The sequence below is a fragment of the Artemia sp. Qi Xiang Cuo genome, chromosome 3 (assembly GCF_049724085.1).
Source record: "Artemia sp. Qi Xiang Cuo chromosome 3, ASM4972408v1, whole genome shotgun sequence".
NCBI classification, from domain to species: Eukaryota; Metazoa; Arthropoda; class Branchiopoda; order Anostraca; family Artemiidae; genus Artemia; species Artemia sp. Qi Xiang Cuo.
This window is the reverse complement of record NC_142796.1, coordinates 13,026,373-13,047,204: the sequence shown is the minus strand read 5'-3', so window position 1 is coordinate 13,047,204 and position 20,832 is coordinate 13,026,373. Positions and strand designations below refer to the sequence as shown.

At 36.4% G+C, this 20,832-nt stretch overlaps 1 protein-coding gene across 5 annotated transcripts in view; it reads left to right on the top strand.

Moving 5' to 3' along the window:
• Window positions 1–20,832, top strand: part of Cap-D2 (CAP-D2 condensin subunit) — a 215,665-nt gene that overhangs the window by 129,393 nt on the left and 65,440 nt on the right. For all 5 annotated transcript variants that reach the window (XM_089108481.1, XM_089108484.1, XM_089108483.1 and 2 more), the window contains exons 10-11: window positions 14,058–14,190; window positions 18,521–18,609. In XM_089108481.1, the coding sequence (XP_088964607.1) occupies window positions 14,058–14,190; window positions 18,521–18,609 (222 nt within the window). The remainder of the gene's footprint in view (window positions 1–14,057; window positions 14,191–18,520; window positions 18,610–20,832) is intronic.

Here is a 20,832-nt window from a genome sequence, read left to right as displayed (position 1 = left end):
ATTTTGAGATAGCCATTTTGTTCCGCGTAGTTGATTTCCAGATAGAAAATATGTTTTTGAGGAGGACACTCTCCCAGAACCTTCAGGGCAAGGGTTTTAAGATATGCCCTTGGGGCATATAAGGTTTTTATAGAAGGCGTTGTCTTAGAAACTTCAAAAAAGGCTAATTCTATTGAAAATTTAAAGGGCTATTTCCATTTTTAATATTCGAAAGTGTTAGGTGGGCAACTAGCCCCCCCCCCCATACACATCATTTCCCCAAACACATCCAATCAAAATTTTGAGATGGTCATTTTGTTCAGCGTAGTTTATTTTCTGATAGAAAACTTGTTTTAGAGGAGGACAATCCACCACAACCATCAGGTTAAGGGTGTTAAGATATAGCCTGGGGGCATATAAGGTTTTTATAGAAGACTTAGTCATGGAAACTTCAAAAAAGGCTCATTCGATTGGAAATTCAAATGGTTAGTGCCCTTTTAATAGTCAAAAGTGACTAGAGGGCAACTAGCCCCCCCCTACGCCCATCATTCCCCCAAACACATCCAATCAAAATTTTGAGATAGCTATTTTTGTTCAGCATAGTTGATTTCCAGATTGAAAATATGTTTTTGAGGAGGACACTCCCCCACAACCCTCAGAGCAAGGGTTTTAAGTTATGCCCTGGGGGCATGTAAGGTTTTTATAGAAGGTGTTGTCGTAGAAACTTCAAAACAGGCTCATTCGATCGTAAATAAAAGGGCTTGTGCTCTTTTTAATATTCAAAAGGGATTGGAGGGCAAATAGCTCCCCCCCCACGCCCATTATTTCCCCAAACACATCCAATCAAAATTATGAGATGGCCAATTTGTTCAGCGTAGTCGATTTCGTGATAGAAAATATATGTTTGACGAGGACACTCCCCCACAACCCTTAGGGCAAGAGTTTTAAGTTATGCCCTGGGGGCATATAAGGTTTTTATAGAAGGCGTCGTCGTAGAAACTTCAAAATAGGCACATTCAATTGGAAATTAAAAGGGCTAGTGTCCTTTTTAATAGTCGAAAGTGATTGGAGGACAACTAGCCCCCCCCCCCACGCCCATCATTCCCCCAAACACATCCAATCAAAATTTTCATATAGCCATTTTGTTCAGCGTAGTTGATTTCCAGATAGAACATATGTTTTTGAGGAGGACAATCCCCCACAACCCTCAGGGCAAGGGTTTTAAGTTATGCCCTGAGGGCATATAAGGTTTTTATAGAAGGCGTTGTCGTATAAACTACAAATCAGGCTCATTTGATTGGAAATTCAAAGGGCTAGTGACCTTCTTAATAGTTAAACATTATTGGAGGGCAACTAGCCCCCCCCCCCACGCCCATCATTCCTCCAAACACATCCACTCAAAATTTTGGATAACAATTTTGTTCAGCGTAGTTGATTTCCAGATAGAAAATATTTTTTTGAGGAGGAAACTCCCCGACAACCCTCAGGGCACGGGTTTTAAGTTATGTCCTGGGGGCATATAAAGTTTTTATAGAAGGCGTTGTCGTAAAAACTTCAAAACAGGATCATTCGATTGGAAATTAAAGAGCTAGTGCCCTTTTTAATAGTCGAAAGTGATTGGAGTGTAACTAGCCCACCCATACCCATCATTTCCCCAAACACATCCAATCAAAATTTTGAGATAGCCATTTTGTTCAGCGTAGTTTATTTTCAGATAGAAAACTTGTTTTTGAGGAGGACAATCCACCACAACCCTCAGGGCAAGGGTTTTAAGTTATGCCCTGGGGGCATATAAGGTTTTTATAGAAGGCGTTGTCATAGAAACTTCAAAAAAGGCTCATTCGATTAGAAATTTAAAGGGATAGTGCCCTTTTTAATAGTCAAAAGTGATTGGAGGGCAACTAGTCCCCCCCTACGCCCATCATTCCACCAAACACATCCAATCAAAATTTTGAGATAGCCATTTTTGTTCAGCATAGTTGATTTCCAGATTGAAAATATATTTTTGAGGAGGACACTCCCCCACAACCCTCAGAGCAAGGGTTTTAAGTTATGCCCTGGGGGCATGTAAGGTTTTTTATAGAAGGTGTTGTCGTAGAAACTTCAAAACAGGCTCATTCTATTGTAAATTAAAGGGCTAGTGCCCTTTTTAATAGTCAAAAGTGATTGGAGGGCAACTAGCTCCCCCTCCCACGCCCATCATTTCCCCAAACACACCCAATCAAACTTTTGAGATGGCCACTTTGTTCAGTGTAGTTGATTTCCAGATATAAAATATGTTTTTGAGGAAACTTACACACACACACAAAAAAAAACTTACACACACACAAAAACTTATACATACACAAAAAACTTACGCACACACGGAAACTTACACAATTTTGAGCAAACAAAAGGATTGTAACACCTGATTGGCCCGTTTGTATGCAATTTCAAGCCAGTGAAAAGAACGAAACGTTTTTGAGTCACACTTTTTAAAAAAGTAAATTTGTTGTTTCTCTATGATTAAATCCCAACACCCCCCCTGTTCTCAGTTTTGAAAATTATTTCAAGACAGTATTTTATTTTTTTCACACACAAAAAATCTTACACACACACAAAAACTTACTCACACACGCAAAAAACTTACACACACACACACAGAAACTAACACACACACATAAAAACTTACCCACGCACACACACGAAAACTTACACACACACACACACACAATCTTACACAAACACAAAAACTTACACACCCACAAAAACTTACATACACACAGAAAAATTCACACATACACAAAAACTTACACACACAAAAAAACTTACACACACACAACAAATTACACACACACAAAAAAAAACTTACACACACATAAAAAAAAACTTACACACACACAAAAAAAATTTACACAAACACAAAAAACTTACACACACACACACAACTTACACATACACACACAAAACTTACACACAAAAAAATTTTCGTCTTTGAGTCACACTTTTAAAAAAAGTAAATTCGTTGTTTCTCTATGATTAAATCCCAACAGCCCCCCCTCCTGCTCTGAGTGTTGAAAATGATTTCACGACAATATTTTAATTTTTTCACACACACAAAATATCACACACACACAAAAACTTACACACATTCGCAAGAACTTACACACACACACAGAAACTAACACACGCACGCATAAAAACTTACACACACACAAACACACGAAAACTTACACACACACACACAAAAACTAACACGAACACAAAAACTTACACACACACAAAAACTTACACAGACACACAAAAATTTACACACACACAAAAACTTACACACACATAAAAACTTATACAAACACAAAAACTTACACACACACAAAAAAACTTACACACACACAAAAAAAACTTACACACACATAAAAAAAAAACTTACACACACACAAAAAAAATTTACACACACACAAAAAACTTACACACACATACACAACTTACACATACACACACAAAAACTTACACATAAAAAAAAGAACTTCTCTGAGTGTCGAAAATGATTTCACGACATTATTTTAGGTTTTTTTTTTCTTGTCCCAAACTATTTTTTATCATGAACCGTTTAGAGACCAATTTGATCAACTTGGAGAAAGTTCAAATAGAATCATTACTGATATTGATATTAGTGTGTAAACTACAAACCGATAAAAATATTTGGAACTTTTTTTTTTCTTATAGCCTTGACTTTGAATATTTTGTCGCCTTCCACTATAACTTCGCTAATACATCCTTATGTCAATCAAGCCATCTCCTCCAAAACACTTTTGATTCATTTTTTGTAAAAAAAATTTTTATTTCAACTCATCCACACGGGTTTTTCTACATTTGAACCAGAGAATGGACCTAATTTTCACGTTTGATAGATCAACTTGGAAAAAGTTCAAATAGAATTGTTACGGATATGATATTAGAGCGTAAACTACAAACTTACAAAAATATTCAGAACTTTTTTTTTTCTAATAGCTTTGACTTTGAACACTTTGTCACCCTCCACTATAACTTTTCTAATAAATCCTTCTGCGAATCAAGCCTTCTCCCACAAAACATTTTTCAGTCATTTCTAGTTAGAAGTTTTTTATTTCAACTCACCCACACCGGTTTTTCTACATTTGAACCAGAGAATGGAACTAAGTTTCATATTTGAACGATAGAATTGTATTTTCCATAATTTTATTATAGGAAACTAGAGTTTATGATCCAAAACCCTTATTAGCTCAGATTTTATATATATAGTTTATTTTTCGATCCATACCTGGACTTAAGTTTTACCTATGAACCGACGAATTGTATTTTCCATAATTTTCTTACAAAAGTTTACGGTCAAAAACCCTTATTAACTTAGATTTTTCTCTAGCAACTCGCCCTCCACCATAACTTCGCTAATACATACTTCTACCAATCAACCCGCAGCCCAAAGAGACACCCATAGTCCAAAGAAACACAAACAGCCGAAAGAGACATACACAGTCCAAAAAGACTCAAAACAGCCCAAAGAGACACACACATCCCAAAGAGACACATACAGACCAAAAACACTCAAACACCCCAAAAATACACACAGTCTAACGAGACATACACTGCCTGAAGAGACACACATCATAAAGATACACCCACAGCCCAAAAAGAAACATACAACTCAAAGAGACGCACACGGCCCAAAGAGACTCACACATACAACAAACACACAAAAAGCCCCAAAACGACACAAAAAGAGTCAAAAGAGACATACACAGACCAAAAAGATTCAAATTGACCAAAGAGACACACAGCCCAAGAAGACACACACACAGGCTAAAGAGACACACACAGCCCGAGCCCGAAGAGACACACAAAGCCCAAAGAGACACACACACAGCCCAAAGAGACAAAAAAACGCTCAAACAGACACAAACAGCCGAAAGAAACACACAAAGAGCAAAATGACTCAAACAGTCCAAAGAGACACACCTAGCCCAAAGAAACACAAACAGCCCAAAGAGACACAAACAGATCAAAAAGATTCAAACTGCCCAAAGAGACACATAGCCTAAAGAGACACACACACCCCAAAGAGACAGACACGGTCTAAAGAGACACACACAGCCCGAAGAGACAAACAAAGCCCATATAGACACAAACATATCAAAAATATTCAAACACCCCAAAGAGACACAAATAGCCCAAAGATACACACATGACTCCTAAGAGACACAAACAGTCAAAAGGAACAAACACAGACCAAAATGACTTAAACAGCCCAAAGAGACAAACAGCTCAAAGAGACATAAACAGCCCAAAGAGACAAACACAGCCCAAAAAGACACAAACAGCCCAAAGAGAAACAAACACATCAATAACACTCAAACACTCGAAAGAGACACACATCCCAAAGAGACGCACAAAGCCCAAAGAAACACACATAGACCAAAGAGACACAAACAGCCAAAAGAGACAAACACAGACCAAAAAGACTCAAACAGCCCAAAGAGAAACACAAACAGACCAAAAAGACTCAAACAGCCCAAAGAGACACACAGCCCAAAGAGACACACACAGCCTCAAGAGACACAAACATCTCAAAGAGACACAGACAGCCCAAAGAGAAACACATCCCAAAGAGACAAACACAGACCTAAAAGACTCAAACAGTCCAAAGAGACACATACAGACCAAAAAGACTCAGACACCCCAAAAAGATACACAGTCAAAGGAGAAACACACAGCATAAAGAGACATGCATTCCAAAGATACTCCCAAAGATAAAAGGGTCATAAACATATAAAATAGACTCAAAATGCGACAGGAGATGTACACATCCTAACGAGACAAACAACGACAAATCAAAAAAACAAAGAAAAAAGAGACACACACACAGACACTACATAGAAACACTGACAGAAGAGTCACACACCATCTTGATAAACATCCCGCACACATAGACACACAAAGGATAAAGAGACATACACACTTCTAGAATATAAAAAACACGCCAAATTAGACACACACACAGCTATAAGAGAAAAAAAACGTCTAAACAGACACATACATACCAAATAGATTCATACACCCCAAAGAGACAGACATTGCCCAAAGAGACACACATGGCCTCTAAGAGACACAAACAGCCAAAAGAAACACACAGACCAAAATGAATCAAACAGCCCAAGAGACACATACAGCTCAAAGAGATGCACACGGCCCAAAGATACGCACACATCCAACAGAGACACACAAAGCCCAAAACGACACAAAAAGCCAAAAGAGACACACACAGACCAAAAAGATTCAAACTGCCCAAAGAGACACACAGCCTAAAGAGAGACACACAGCCCAAAGAGACACACACACAGGTTAAAGAGACACACACAGCCCGAAGAGACACACAAAGCTCAAAGAGACACACACACATCCCAAAGAGACAAAAAACGCCCATACAGACACATACAGACCAAAAGATTCAAACGCCCCCAAAGAGACACACATATCCCAAAGAGACACACACGGCCCCTAAGAGACACAGACAGCCAAAAGAAAGACACACAGACCAAAATGACTCAAACAGTCCAAAGAGAAACACATAGCCCAAAGAAACACAAACAGCCCAAAGAGACATAAACAGCCCAAAGAGACAAACACAGACAAAAAAGACTCAAATAGCCCAAAGACACACAAACACAGCAAATAGACACAAACAGCCCAAAGAGACACACACACCCAAGAGACGCACAAAGCCCCAAGAAACACACACAGCCCAAAGAGACACAAACAGCCCAAAGAGACAAACACAGACCAAAAAGACACAAACAGCCCAAACAGACACACAAACAGACCAAAAAGACTTAAACAGCCCAAAGAGACACACAGCCCAAAGGGACACACACAGCCACAAGAGACACAAACAGCTCAAAGAAACACTGACAGCCCCAAAGAGACACACAACCCACAGAGACAAACACCGACCTAAAAGACTCAAACAGCCCAAAGAGACACATACAGACCAAAAAGACTCAGGCACCCCAAAAAGACACACAGTCCAACGAGACACACACAGCCAAAAGAGACACACATCACAAAGAGACATCCAAAGCCAAAAGAGACACATACAGCTCAAAGAGACGTACACGGCCCAAAGAGATGCACACATCCAACAGAGAGAGAAAAAGCCAAAAAAGACATAAACATTCAAATGAGACATACACCGAAAATGCATATTCAAACTGCTCAAAGATACCCAAAGCATATGGATACCCACCCCTCACGGCGAGACACACACAGGATATAGAGTAATACCAGAAGTCCGAAGTTACGCGACCCGTCCTCCGCGACACACACACAGCCCCCAGAGACAAAAAAACACCTCTTCCTAGCCATACCTACCAAAAAGATTAGAACCCTTCAATGCGCAACACATATCAAGAAGCGACACACATGGCCTCTAAGAGACACAAATAGCTACACGCAACCCACACAAACCAAGAAAAATCTAACAGTCCAATAGACACATAAAGCTCAAAGAGATGCACACGACCCAAAGAGACGCACACATTCAACAGAGACACACAAAGCCCAACACGACACATAAAACCAAAAGAGACACACACAGACCAAAAAGATTCAAACTGCCCAAAGAGACACACAGCCTAAAGAGACACACACAGCTCAAAGAGACACACACACAGGCTAAAGAGACACACACAGCCCGAAGAGACACACAAAGCCCAAAGAGAGACGCACACAGTCCAAAGAGACAAAAAAACGCCCATACAGACACATACATACAAAAATATTCACACACCCCAAAGAGACTCAAAGAGACCTAAGACACACACACGGCCACTAGGAGACACAAACAGAAAAAATAAAGACACACAGACCAAAATGAAACAAACCGCCCAAAGAGACACACATAGCCCAAAGAGGCACAAACAGCCCAAAGAGACACAAACACCCCGAAGAGTTTTTTTATTTCTAAACTATTTTAAATTGACAGTACTCTCCAAAACGTCACTTGTGTATTATAGAGTACACTATCACCCAATCTCCTCCAATTCACAAATCTCCCCTCGATCAGCTGAACCCTCCATGTAACTGAACCCCTGTATAACTGAACCCCCGTGCTACTGAACTCTCGTACTACTGAACCTTCGTGCAACTCAACCCAATTTAACTAAACCCCCGGGGAACGTTAGATCCTATTTAAATTGACAATACTCTCCAAAACATCACTTGTGTATTATACAGTGCATAACCACCCTATCTCCTCCAATTCGCAAATCCCATTGCCCCCTTTTTTTTGCAAATGTTAATCAAACATTTCCGATTCGTCGTTAGGTATTTTTCAAATTTATAACAAATTACCTCAGTTAACAGCTCCTTTGGGGTTACCTTAACTGTTAATCAGTTTAATCCTTTATTTCTCCACTGATACAATCCAATCACTAATTAGAATCATTCACATTCCTATTTTTCAAAACATTAATTAATATCGTTCATTGTCTAAGTAAATTAAGTTATCTCCTGCCCTTCAGAAATGAGGGAACAAAGGGAACGTTAGATCCTATTTTAAATTGACAATACTTATCAAACATCACTTGTGTATTATACAGATCACATATCTCATTACCCTTTTTAAAAGATAATCAAATAATTCTGATTATAATTTCCAATTTTTTTGTCTGCTTTTCAAAATGATCGTATTTGGAAATCTGTCATTTAACACTAAGAAGTAAATTGGGTAACCCTTTCGCAATAACAATAGGCTTAGCAGGGATTAAATCTCATTGTCGGCGACAATTCAATCAGATCAGAGTTGTGTAAATGGAATACCTTTTCACAAATTGAGTTAGCTTCTATTTCATAGACAAAATATTTGAATTCCTTTTATTCAAATCACCTATCAAGTTATCAAAAATATATGAACTAGAAATCTGGTCTGTAAATTGCAAATCTGGTAAATTGCGTCAGAAAAACTTGTCCTTCATCAGGCAAGCAAATAACATGGGAATTCCTATACAGGCAAGCAAATAGCATGGTCCTATACAGGCAAGCAAATAACATGGTCCTATACAGGCAAGCAAATAACATAGAAATTGCTATACAGGCAAGCAAATAGCACGTAGTTTTATAACGTGTTTAATCACGTGTAGTTTTAAGAATGTGTATGTGAAGTCATGGCCTATATTCATTGTGTATTTTACAACAAAAACAGAAAAAAACCTGTTTGAGGACATTATACACCGACAAATGGCCGCTGGCTGTAGACTATGCCTTGGAAAGCTATCAGGGAGCGTACCGTAAGCAAACAACATAGGAATTGCTATACAGGCAGCAGAAGTCAATAGATACTATCTACTAATATTAGATTCAAACTCAAAACGAGCATAAATTAATGTGAGTAGGGTTCAAAACCCCTATGCTTTCTAAAAGCCAGAATATAATTTGTACTTTACTGAAAAAAATTTAAATGAGTTTACTGAAAAAAAATGTGCATTATCAATTTAATATACAAATGCTGATATTTATTCCCTAAAATCTTAATTAATTTTTGATTTCTTAAAGTTACAAAAGTGAAAATATTCCAAAGAATTGTTTTCAGTAAAGCGCCAATGACGCAGTAGGTTTTAGGCTTCTGCAGTGAGACGATACCCAAACTCTTGTCTGTAGTTATTTTTATTCGATTCAAACTTGATTTGAACATTCAATTTAATTTTCACTCGTTTTATAATTTATGTATTCATTTACATTAATATATATTGTATGTTTGTTCGCATTGATTGTTTATTTCATTTCTCTTCGTTTTAAGTTTCATTTACCCTTTAATAGCAAATTATTTTTTTTCGTTTCAAGCTATATTTTCATATTCAATCTAAGCATTACTCGCTTTAAGATCAATATATTCATTTTTATTATTACTTGTTGTATGTTTTTTGCTATGATTGTTTATTTAATTTCTGTTCGTTTTGGGTTTCATTTATTTAATAGTAATTTCTGGTCGTTTTGATTTTTGATTTTTACAGTCTTTTGCATCTGCTAAGGTTAAGTTCAAAGTATTATTTATTTTTATCTTAATATATCTTTTTTCAGAAAGTTTTTTTTAATTAATAATAATAAAAAACTGGAACCGTATGGCTTCCACTATATGTAGAACTATGGTGTTGTTACTTATACGGTCAGTCAGCCGGGTACCCGGAACAATCCTTAAGCAATTTCTCTGGAAAACATCTAGCAAATCTTCGTCCACTTTTCGGAGCGCCCATGCTTCAGAGCCATATTTGACCACTGTCATCATTGTAACTTCCAATATTCTAATCTTGGTTTGCAGACTTATCTTCCTATTCTTCCAAACATCTCTTAACTGTGAAAGAACACTCTGAGCCTTAGCTATTCTACTTTTAACATATTCACAGCTCCCACCACCTTCACTAACAATACTACCAAGGTAAGTGGAACTGCCTATCTGATCAATCTTCTCGTTACCCAATGTCGCCTTTTCATCTTCACTTATTCCTAGCCTTAGTGACTTAGTCTTCTTAACATTAATTTTCAAACCTATTCTAGCACCCTGAGTTCGCAGAACCTCTAAAACTTTATTCATTTTGCTCACACTTTCATCTAGGATGCTTAAATCATCAGCATAATCTAAGTCCAGGAGACTTTTTCCTCCCCATTTAATACGTGCTCTCCCATTGCCTTTCCTGTGCTCCTTAGAACAAAGTCCATCAAAATATTCCATATAAAGGGGGAGAGAACACAACCATGCCTAACTCCTGACTTAATACAAAACCAGCTGCTAACCTCATTTCATACCTTAACCTTAGCAGTGTTATTCTCGTACGTAGCACTAATCACTTTAATGTATTTGTCTGGTATACCATACAAGGATAAAACCTTTACTAAAGCTCTTTTATCAACAGAATCGAACGCTTGCTCATAATCTATAAAACTGAGAACCAAAGGGCTTTGACAACTCAGGCACTTCTCAATTATTAGCAATATGTAATATTACGGAGAAAATTTTGTCCGTAAGCGTTGACAATGCCAAGCAGCGTTGCCAACGCTTTGAAATAAACTGTGTCAGTTCTCTGACTAAACTGTACCGCAAGTGACTAATTTGTACCATCTGAACAGCAGGTAAAAAATATGCCGCAACAAGAATACAATTTTCGGTGAAATAAAACTTGCAAGAGATATCCAAGTATAAAAGAGCAAGCAAAACCAATAAATTTGATTGTACCAAAAACTGTCCCATTGTACCGCATTGTACCAGGACCTCTAAATTGTACCAAAAACGGTACAGTTGTACCCTGTTGGCAAAACTGTTTGTCTCAGATGTGACATAAATTTAAACTGAAACAAAATCATCCCTATTGAGGTGCCAGACTAGATGCTTCCTTGCTTCTAAATCCCATGGGTCTGGGAATTTTTGCTCAATTTGGAAACGGCTTACCTCCCCCCCCCCCCAAATACTTAACAAAATTGATTTGCGTTTGAATTTTGCAGTTCTCTCAGAGTGCCCCTCCTCCATTCGTTAGTACGGAGTATGTAAATAAAATACCTTAGACTCCTACTAATTCTATTTATTTCGCAGAGAGACACACTGGGGTAGTGAGTTTTTATTCTTAAAAGTGGCAATATAGGCTGAGATCAAACTTGTATCATACTGGATAGTATTATTGAAAGAGCTAACAATACTAAATCTGTGGCAACTTTGCTGAGGAGAAATTGTACGCACGTGTTTCTCTTTCTCCTTTGTATCTTGAATTTTTGTCGTTTTTATTTGTGTCAACATTACTATCCATTTGAAGTTCTTTCTGTTTGAATAAATGAAAAGAACTATATAACTAATTTTCATGCTTGGTACGAAAGGGCGTATCTGCGAATAAATGGCGAATAAGGGCATATCTACGAGTAAATGTAAAGAACTAAATAACTACTTTTCATACTAGATACGAAAGGGTGTATCTACTACTTTTCATGAAGACCGATCAATTTGTGCAACTAACAGTCTTCTGATGGGTCTTTTTCTACTTTTTGTAGGTTTTTATTAAATTCAAAAAGGCAGGGGAGATTCACTGTGATTGGTGCGAAAATGCTTCAGTGCCCCCACCTAAATGACTAGCTTTATCAAAGTATATTTAAAAAAACTCTTTTTTTGTGAGCCGTAATATAGTTATACTAATTATAACTAGTTGTGACTAATTCATTCGTACTATTATAATTAATTATACAACAAAAATTATGTATGATTGTGCATTATTCAGCTACATCAGTGGCGTCAATTTATGGGGATGCGGAAGGGGCATTTGTCTCCCTCTTCCAAGATATCTCCCCATAAACTTTGAGAATTTTTTTGGGCATTTTCATTGAAAAACTGAAACAAAAATAAAACTGCCCCCCTGATTTTGAAACTAAATTCCCTCCTCCTCAAATTTCCGCGATTTGAAATCGCTCAGCTGCCTGTTTTTTTTATCTATTGTGTGAAAAAACCGGAAGAACAGTTGCCCAAACTTTCCTTTTTGCGGAAGAGCCCTACCTTGCGGAAAAACTTCAACGATTTTCAGGTCTCCAATATTGACTCCTTGTGCAACGCTATTGAAGTTCTACAAAACAATTTTGTTCGCTCATTGTTGAGGCTCCTAGAGCTAGTTATTCGAATGTAAATGTTTTCCCGTTCTGCGATTTTTTTTTCCGTTTTTCCCGTCCGATGCTTTATCCATCTACCAACTTACATTTCTTTTTTACTTTTTATCTTTTGTTCAGATGTACAACACATTGAAAAAAACGTCGAAAAAAATAAAATAAAACAAGAAAATTTCCCTATTAGTCCACAAAGTTTAGATCATTTAAGAAAAAAAAAATCTTAGTAACACCGTAGCTTCGCCTTGCTGAATGGATATATCCGAAATTAATGAAACTTTCGGTCCAAGCTAAATCGATAGGCTTGTCGCAAAATCGTGCTTTTTTTCAGTGGTAACATGAACCTGAAGGTAATCAGAAGCTGCCAAAAATGTAATTTTTCATCACGTGTAGACTATATGACCTACTAATTTACGAAAATGTAGCTGCATCATTCTGATACATTCTGATAATACAAGAACGAAAAATAAGAGTAGAGGGTAAAAAATAAGAGTAATTTCCCAGATAAGTTTTTTCGCCATTCCCAGCACTAAAGGCGTACCTGACATTTCTAATATTTCACACGACTGCGAAAATAAGGCCTTCGAATTTTTTGAGACTTTTTTTCAATAATTTTTCATAAAGACCTAGATATTAAAGTATGTATCATAACGATGCAGTTTCATTTTCGTAAATTAGTAGGTCATGTAGTCTATACGTGATGAAAAATTACATTTTTGGTGGCTTCTGATTACCTTCAGGTTTTTATGAAAAATCATGAAAAAAAGTCTCAAAATATTCGAAGGTCTTATTTTCGCAATCGTGTGAAATTTTAGAAATGTCAGCTACGCCTTCGGTGTTGGGAATGGCGAAAAAAACTTATCTGGGAAATTTTCATATTCCCTCTACTCTTATTTTTCGTTCTTATATTAAAACGTTCTTATAACAAAAATGTTCTTGCTGTGAAGAAAATAAAAGAAGCTATAACGGAAACGTAGAAAATTAGCGGAAATTTGCCTGTTTTAAATGACAAAGCAGTGTTGTTTTCAGGGCCGTATCCAGGATTTTCATTCGGGATAGGAGTTTTTCGGGGGGAGGGGGAGGTTACAAAAAACTTGTAAAAACGTAATAAAATGCATGAAAACATATTTTCGATGTGTTTTTTATGTTTTTTTTTTCGGGGGGGGGGGGGAGGGGGGTTCAAACCCTTAAACCCACCCCTGAATACGGCCTTGGTTTTGTTTTATCTTTCTGCCAAATGTGCTTTTTCAGTGCCTTTGTTCTATAAAAAATATATTAAAGAATTTGTTACACGGTTTGACGAAGAAGTGAATTACGTAAATAAATATCTATAGTAAAAATACGAAGTGTTACCGGAAGTAAGGTAAATTAGAATTTAGTTGCAATAAAAAACCTTAACAATCCAATATCTTTTTACATACAAGATGTCATTTTAGGGTATCAGCAGTTCAAATTGTGAAGAATTTGACAACGCTGGTAAATGGTGCTTCCATAGGAGAATTGACATCCTTAGAAGAACTTGTTTCGGAATTTGTAAAAACTGGAGACCTCAATAAGGAGTGTATACAGGTTAGTGATTATTGCTAAATCTTATATTAATATTTCTGGATCTTCCTTTCGCTTCTTTTGTTTCTCCAGTTCCTCTATCATCTCGGGAATTCAAAATAAAACCACATTCCATGCAGATAGAAGTTGGGGGCAGTTGACATCCTTAGAAGAACTTGTTTCGGAATTTGTAAAAACTGGAGACCTCAATAAGGAGTGTATACAGGTTAGTGATTATTGCTAAATCTTATATTAATATTTCTGGATCTTCCTTTCGCTTCTTTTGTTTCCCCAGTTCCTCTATCATCTCGGGAATTCAAAATAAAACCACATTCCATGCAGATAGAAGTTGGGGGCAGTTAGAATTTCACTTTTTTTTGCTTTTGAAGTTCGAAGTTGAAAACTATACATTGTCTAAGGTGGTTTGAGATAGCCACTAGATATCCAAACATAGACTAATCAATTTAGGGTTGATAGCCAGGGCCTTATCAGGGAAGGGGTTGCATATTTTGCACCCCACCACCCCCACCCCCATCAAAGTTTGTTTGAGATAGACAGTATATCTTTTTCTGACTTCCTGGTATTTCTAACCTTAAATCCATTCTTCAAATATAACATTTGATTGCATAGACTAGTTTTGTTTATTAAATTTCTCCTTTTTTTTGTACACAAAGATCACTTTTGTATTTTATTTCTTTTAATTAAAATACTATGAAATTATTTTGTGACAGTTTTGTTCACATTATATTTTATAACAATTACATGATGATACCTATTATCTATTCTTAAAAATAAACACCCTAAAAATAAAACTATGTAAAATGCTCATACCAAAATAACGCAATCATAATTATGTAGTTTACAATTATATTATAAAAGTATTTTGAATTAATAATTTCATAACAGGTTATAGTAATAATTTTGGAATAAGAAAATTGTTCTGATTACATACTGTCTTAGTGCAGTATACATTTAGTGAAGTAGTGCAGTATGCACTGTCTTAGTGCAGTAAATGCTCATACCAAAATAACGCAGTCATAATTATGTAGTTTACAATTATATTATAAAAGTATTTTGAATTAATAATATCATAACAGGTTATAGTAATAATTTTGGAATAACAAAATTGATCTGATTACATTCTGTCTTAGTGCAGGCTGATTGCTAGAGATGCCAATTCATGAAAAATTGGGAGGGGGGAAAGGTTTATTTCAATGAGAATACCAAAGTAAGGATATTATCAAAACTCAGGGGGGGGACGGAATATTGGGGCAAATGTCAACCCTCTCCTCCTTTTTTCTCTCCCCTTAATCTGTGCCTCTGTTGATTGTTCAAGACAATTTCAATGGCATTTCAGCTCACTTTGGCTATGTGTATTCTGGCTGTCAGATGGTTTTGCAAGCGATAATTGAGTAGATGTGTGGCATATCATCCCTAAATTGGTCAAAGTTTTTGAAAATAAAATTTTAAAAAGTGTGAGGCTTTTTCTATAATTGGAATTTTAAATGGGACACTGATTCGGTCAAAATTATTACTTTTAAAACCTACTGATAGCATGAATATCCACTAATAATATCCGCTGTACCTAAGACCTTAGTTTTATTTGTACCACCAGATATACTCAGAGTATCAAGGAAGAACCCCCTGACATCTCATAAGGTTCTGCATCTATGACGTCCTTCCATTCTGGTTAGATGTAGGTATTAATGCTGTTCAGATCCGTCTAATTGTTGTGTTTTAGTGTATTCCGGGGCATTCTGCTTCAACTTGTGCCCGCTGTATGCCACTGATGTTGCATTGCAACATAGGGATGGCAGCTTTGGTCGCTTATATGTCGAACATTTCGTAGATACTTCTACCTTCGAACTCTGTTGGCGCTATTCACAAGCGGTTGTCTCGTCGCATCTTGCAATGACTAATTAGTTATCCTCTGAGCTCAATGAATCTTTAATATTCTCCTATATATAAATGAAATATAAAATCTTATATAGCTGTATAAAATAGTATACCGTACTCATGGCGTTAGGTGTATAAAACGCCATTTTTATTTTAATGTATTGGATTGTTACGGACACCTATAAACATTGTTTTTACTTTAAATAAGGCTGTTTAGAACGGTAAAATTCAAGATAGCTTAATTCCTAGTAAAAGCGCAAGGAAAAAAAACAATTTCTATATGAACTATATTACCATCTTTTTTAATTGCCCCAAAAGTGAGTGTTTCAGTGCCTTATCTAACGACTACCCCAAAAACTGCCGACAACTGATGATAATTTATTGACATTTTCTGATCTTTCTTCCTACAAAGGTAACATGGCAACCAAATTTTCATATTCAACAAAATTTTAATTTTTTATTTATTTTTATTTATTTTTAATTATTTTGTTCTAAACTACCTAGAAGTAATGACTGTAGACTTTTACTTCAAACTAACGTATCTTTGGCGTCAGAATTCCTTCGTATATCCTTTGTGCAGAATTTAACTCTTTATTTTAAGGTGGATCCTCCATTTCAGTTGCACTCAGTTTTTGAAAGAGATCTGAAAAATCCTAATGCCGCCACTGCTTTTAAACTCGCTAAGATATTAAAGCGGAAAATATCGTAATTTATTTACGCTGTATTTTATTCGTTATTTAAAGATTATCCCTCATTTCACCAACTTATTCACCCAACTTAAGACAGCTTGTCTTACGTACATCCGACTAATTCTCCAGTATGCTTGCCCTGTATGGGGCCCTCAAGTCAACGACGCAAGTTACCTAAGCGATGAACTTGAGTCACTACAAAAAAGACCCTTTTAAGTTACTCTTTCAGACGTATATTTAAGTTATGAATCGGCATTATCTGTCCTACAAATACCGTCCCTTCACGAACGTCTTTTCAAAACGTCCTCTTTATATGTCAGTGTTCAATAAGTTATAGTCTCGTGTCTTTCTTGTTTTCGTTGTAAGTACTAGCCCCATTTAATTGGAATCTTTATTCTAAACTATGATTGCTTGTATAAATAAAACTATTTTATATTCATTCGCACTCAATTTTTGAAAGAGATCCGACGAACGCTAATGCTGCCACTGCTTGTAAACTCGCTGTGATATTAAAACACATTTTATCAGCTAGAGTTTGCAGTTTTTACGTACGTTATTTTGACCAATGAAATAACTACCAAGCTGGAAACAGTGAAAAAATAAAGTAATAACCAGGTGATTTTTAGAACTATTTTTAAAGTGTTTTTTTTTTTTTTTTACTTTCAATCAATTTGAACTTGGTATCCTTGGCAATTGTTTTCCATCTTAATACTTAAGATGTTTACAATTTCTTCTATAATTTAATATTTTTGTCATAGAAGTTGCCTATTTTTTACCCCCCCCCCACCCTGATGAAATCGTTTGTGCTGCCTAGATATTGTCAAACTTTTAAGCTGATATAATCGCTACAAGCAGCATTTAAAAATAACAGTTAAAGACTGGAAAACCGAAATATGATTTGCAGGCTATGAACGTTTATGAAGAAGCTCGCTATAATTGCAAAAAAACTATATCAGTGAAAATAGTTTATTGTGTATAATGCTATTACATTGTTGCCGAAAGACATAGAATGGTAAAGTAGGTTCAAATAGCAGAGCACGGTATCATTCTTGAGCTGTCCCAGATGACTGGTTAGCGCTCCAGACTTGAAATCCCGAGGTGAGGGGTTTGAATCCTGGTACCGCTGGCTATTCGGGTTGGAACGGGTATCTATGGTGAGACTGTAAGCTCAATCAGATTCGAATCACCTCTAAATGGGTACCTGGAGAAATCGGGGGAAAAACACGGAAAGCGTAGGATGATTTGCCCCCAACCATGCATTGCACTCACGACCAAAGGCATCAAATTAGGAGATGGGTACCTGCGCACCGCAGACCATAGGTCAGCATGCGAAAAAGTTTTCTTTTTCATTTAATTATTATTTTGACTTTTTTACAGGTTCTATGGGAAAGATTCACAATGAAACTTCAAATACAACTGAAATAGAATCAAAAGCCTCTTTAATGCTCTTAAGGATAATTTTGACTTTTTTGCAGGTTCTATGGGAAAGATTCACAATGAAACTTCAAATACAACTGAAATAGAATGGAAAGCCTCTTTAATGCTCTTAAGGATAATTTTGACTTTTTTACAGGTTCTATGGGAAAGATTCACAATGAAACTTCAAATACAACTGAAATAGAATCGAAAGCCTCTTTAATACTCTTAAGGATAATTTTGACTTTTTTACAGGTTCTATGGGAAAGATTCACAATGAAACTTCAAATACAACTGAAATAGAATCGAAAGCCTCTTTAATGCTCTTAAGGATAATTTTGACTTTTTTGCAGGTTCTATGGGAAAGATTCACAATGAAACTTCAAGATACAACTGAAATAGAATCGAAAGCCTCTTTAATGCTTTTAAGGATGGTTGCATGGTAAGACATATCTTTCCTTTCTGTGCAGTTTATATCTTAAATGTTTCAACTTTTAAGCTAATTTCAATAAATAGGGAAGAAAATTCATAATTCTGGAAAGTTTCTTTAAAATGTCATTAAAATTAGACTCCAAAGTTAGCCAGGATTTAATTTCAAAGAGGTACTAATCATGTCTTTGCCTTGAACTAAAAGAAATTCATGAGTTAATTAACAAAACGTCAATTAACTTTTTCATTTAAATATCCATTATCAGTCTACTACCATAAATATCCATTCTACTACCATTATAAACTACCCTAATTCTGAATCAGCGTCATTAAGCAAAACAACATCGATGTATGGTTATTATTCTGTTTTGACGGTTAGGTCATTTTCTTTTCCCTTGAAAAAAGGATAAGAAATCAATGAATAGATGGGGCACGTTTTACGTATGAAAGATGTCAGATTGTCAAAGACTTTTAAACGGAAAGCAGGCCGTCCCCAAATGGTGTGGGATTTAAAGCAAATTGGAACTTCATGGGTGGGGTTAAAGAGTGAAATTTCAAATGGGTTGGGATGGAGGGGGAGTGTGCGCAGCTGTGTTGCTGTCAAGCGGCTTGGTCCTGCAGTGAGTTATTAGTAGTGGAAGTTAATAAATTTGTCTTCAATTTCATTCATAAGGCTGTTATCCGCTTTGTAAAGATTTACTTCCATAGCTATTTTTGTATTTGGATTAAGAACATTTCCTTTTCTAACCCCTTGGCCCTTTGTAAAGGTTCCAACCTCTTGTAAAGGTTAGACTTCAGATCGAAACTTTGAGCACCTTAGCCACAAATACATATAGGTCCAGTAAATACCCTCCCTTAATGACCGAAAGTGTCATATGTGCCAGCTTCGATCAAAAGTGAGTTTGAAAATTTTATAAGGTTTTTTTTTGTGCTGAAATCCATTCTTGTCTGAATATCTCTTGGTCTAAAGACATCTGGAATTCAAGAGTGACATTTTTATAGGGATTCTTTTCTTGACAGTTTACGGAAAGAAATTTAGGTTTAGATATCACGACTCAGAAGTCCCTCCTCCCCCTAATACATGGGAAAATGTTAAGGGGGGAGACTCAAGTTCATCCTTGAGCAAACAGAAAAAACTATTCGACTGACACTACCCAGCAGAATCGTAAAGCTACTTATAAGAACCTAAAACAAAATTAATTAAAACTCAGAAACTAAAAAAAAACTTTACTTTTGCTCTACATTGAGCAAAATTGACTAAGTGAAGCAAGTTAATATTTTCATTACAAAGATTGTATGATGTCAGTTGGTATTTTTAAAAGGCGACGAGTTTTATGGGTAGTTTGGTACGTATACCCCTGTCTTGCCGCACCCTCTGGGATTATATTGAAAATTTCAGATTTTTCAGTTTTTCCGATGGGGGTAAAAGGAATTTATCCCCCCCCTCCAAAGAGGAATTATGGTGACTGGGGGCAAAATAATATTTGTCCGATCTCCTGACAAAAGAGTTTATTCTGCGTTTTTTTCCTGTCTGTTGTTCGACAGATAAGTTTCGACGTTTTCACAAATTCTCGATTTGGCCGTCCTTTTTGAATGCATATTGGCAGTTTAAAGAGTACAACGAATAATGGTTTCTCTTGCAAGATAATATAAGTTTCAAATGTACTGTGGACTTTGAGGGAAGGTCTATTGGCAAGTGTTCTACCCCCTATAAAAGCCAGAATTCAGAAATTACTTCCAGAACCCTTCCACATGACAAACGTCTAAAAGCTGTTTATTTTGTGAATCTAAAGTCAACATGTGGAAATGGATATGGTGGAATCCATTTGCTAGTGGTTTTCAAACTTATTTGGACACTGTACCCCCTTTTACCAACAGAACATTTTGGCTACCTCTTCTCAGTTACCGGTACTAAGTAAAGTGTAGCAAAAATAAGATTGCCAGTCCTTGAGTTAAAGGGTTGCTTATTTTTTGTTGGTCAGCAGCGTACCCCCTAAAAAATTTTGAGTACCTCCAAGGGGTACACGTACCACAGTTTAAGGACTATTATCATATACAGTGGATTGCAGAATCTCTCGTTTTTCTTTGGATGGGCTCTTTTATATTTTTATAAGCACTTCTGGCATAAACTTTTCACTATAGTTGTCCTAATGTATGGAAAAAGCTATTGTTTATCCCATTTTAAAGCCAAATAAGTCGACCGATTCCTTTCTCTCATGTTTGATAACATGGTTCT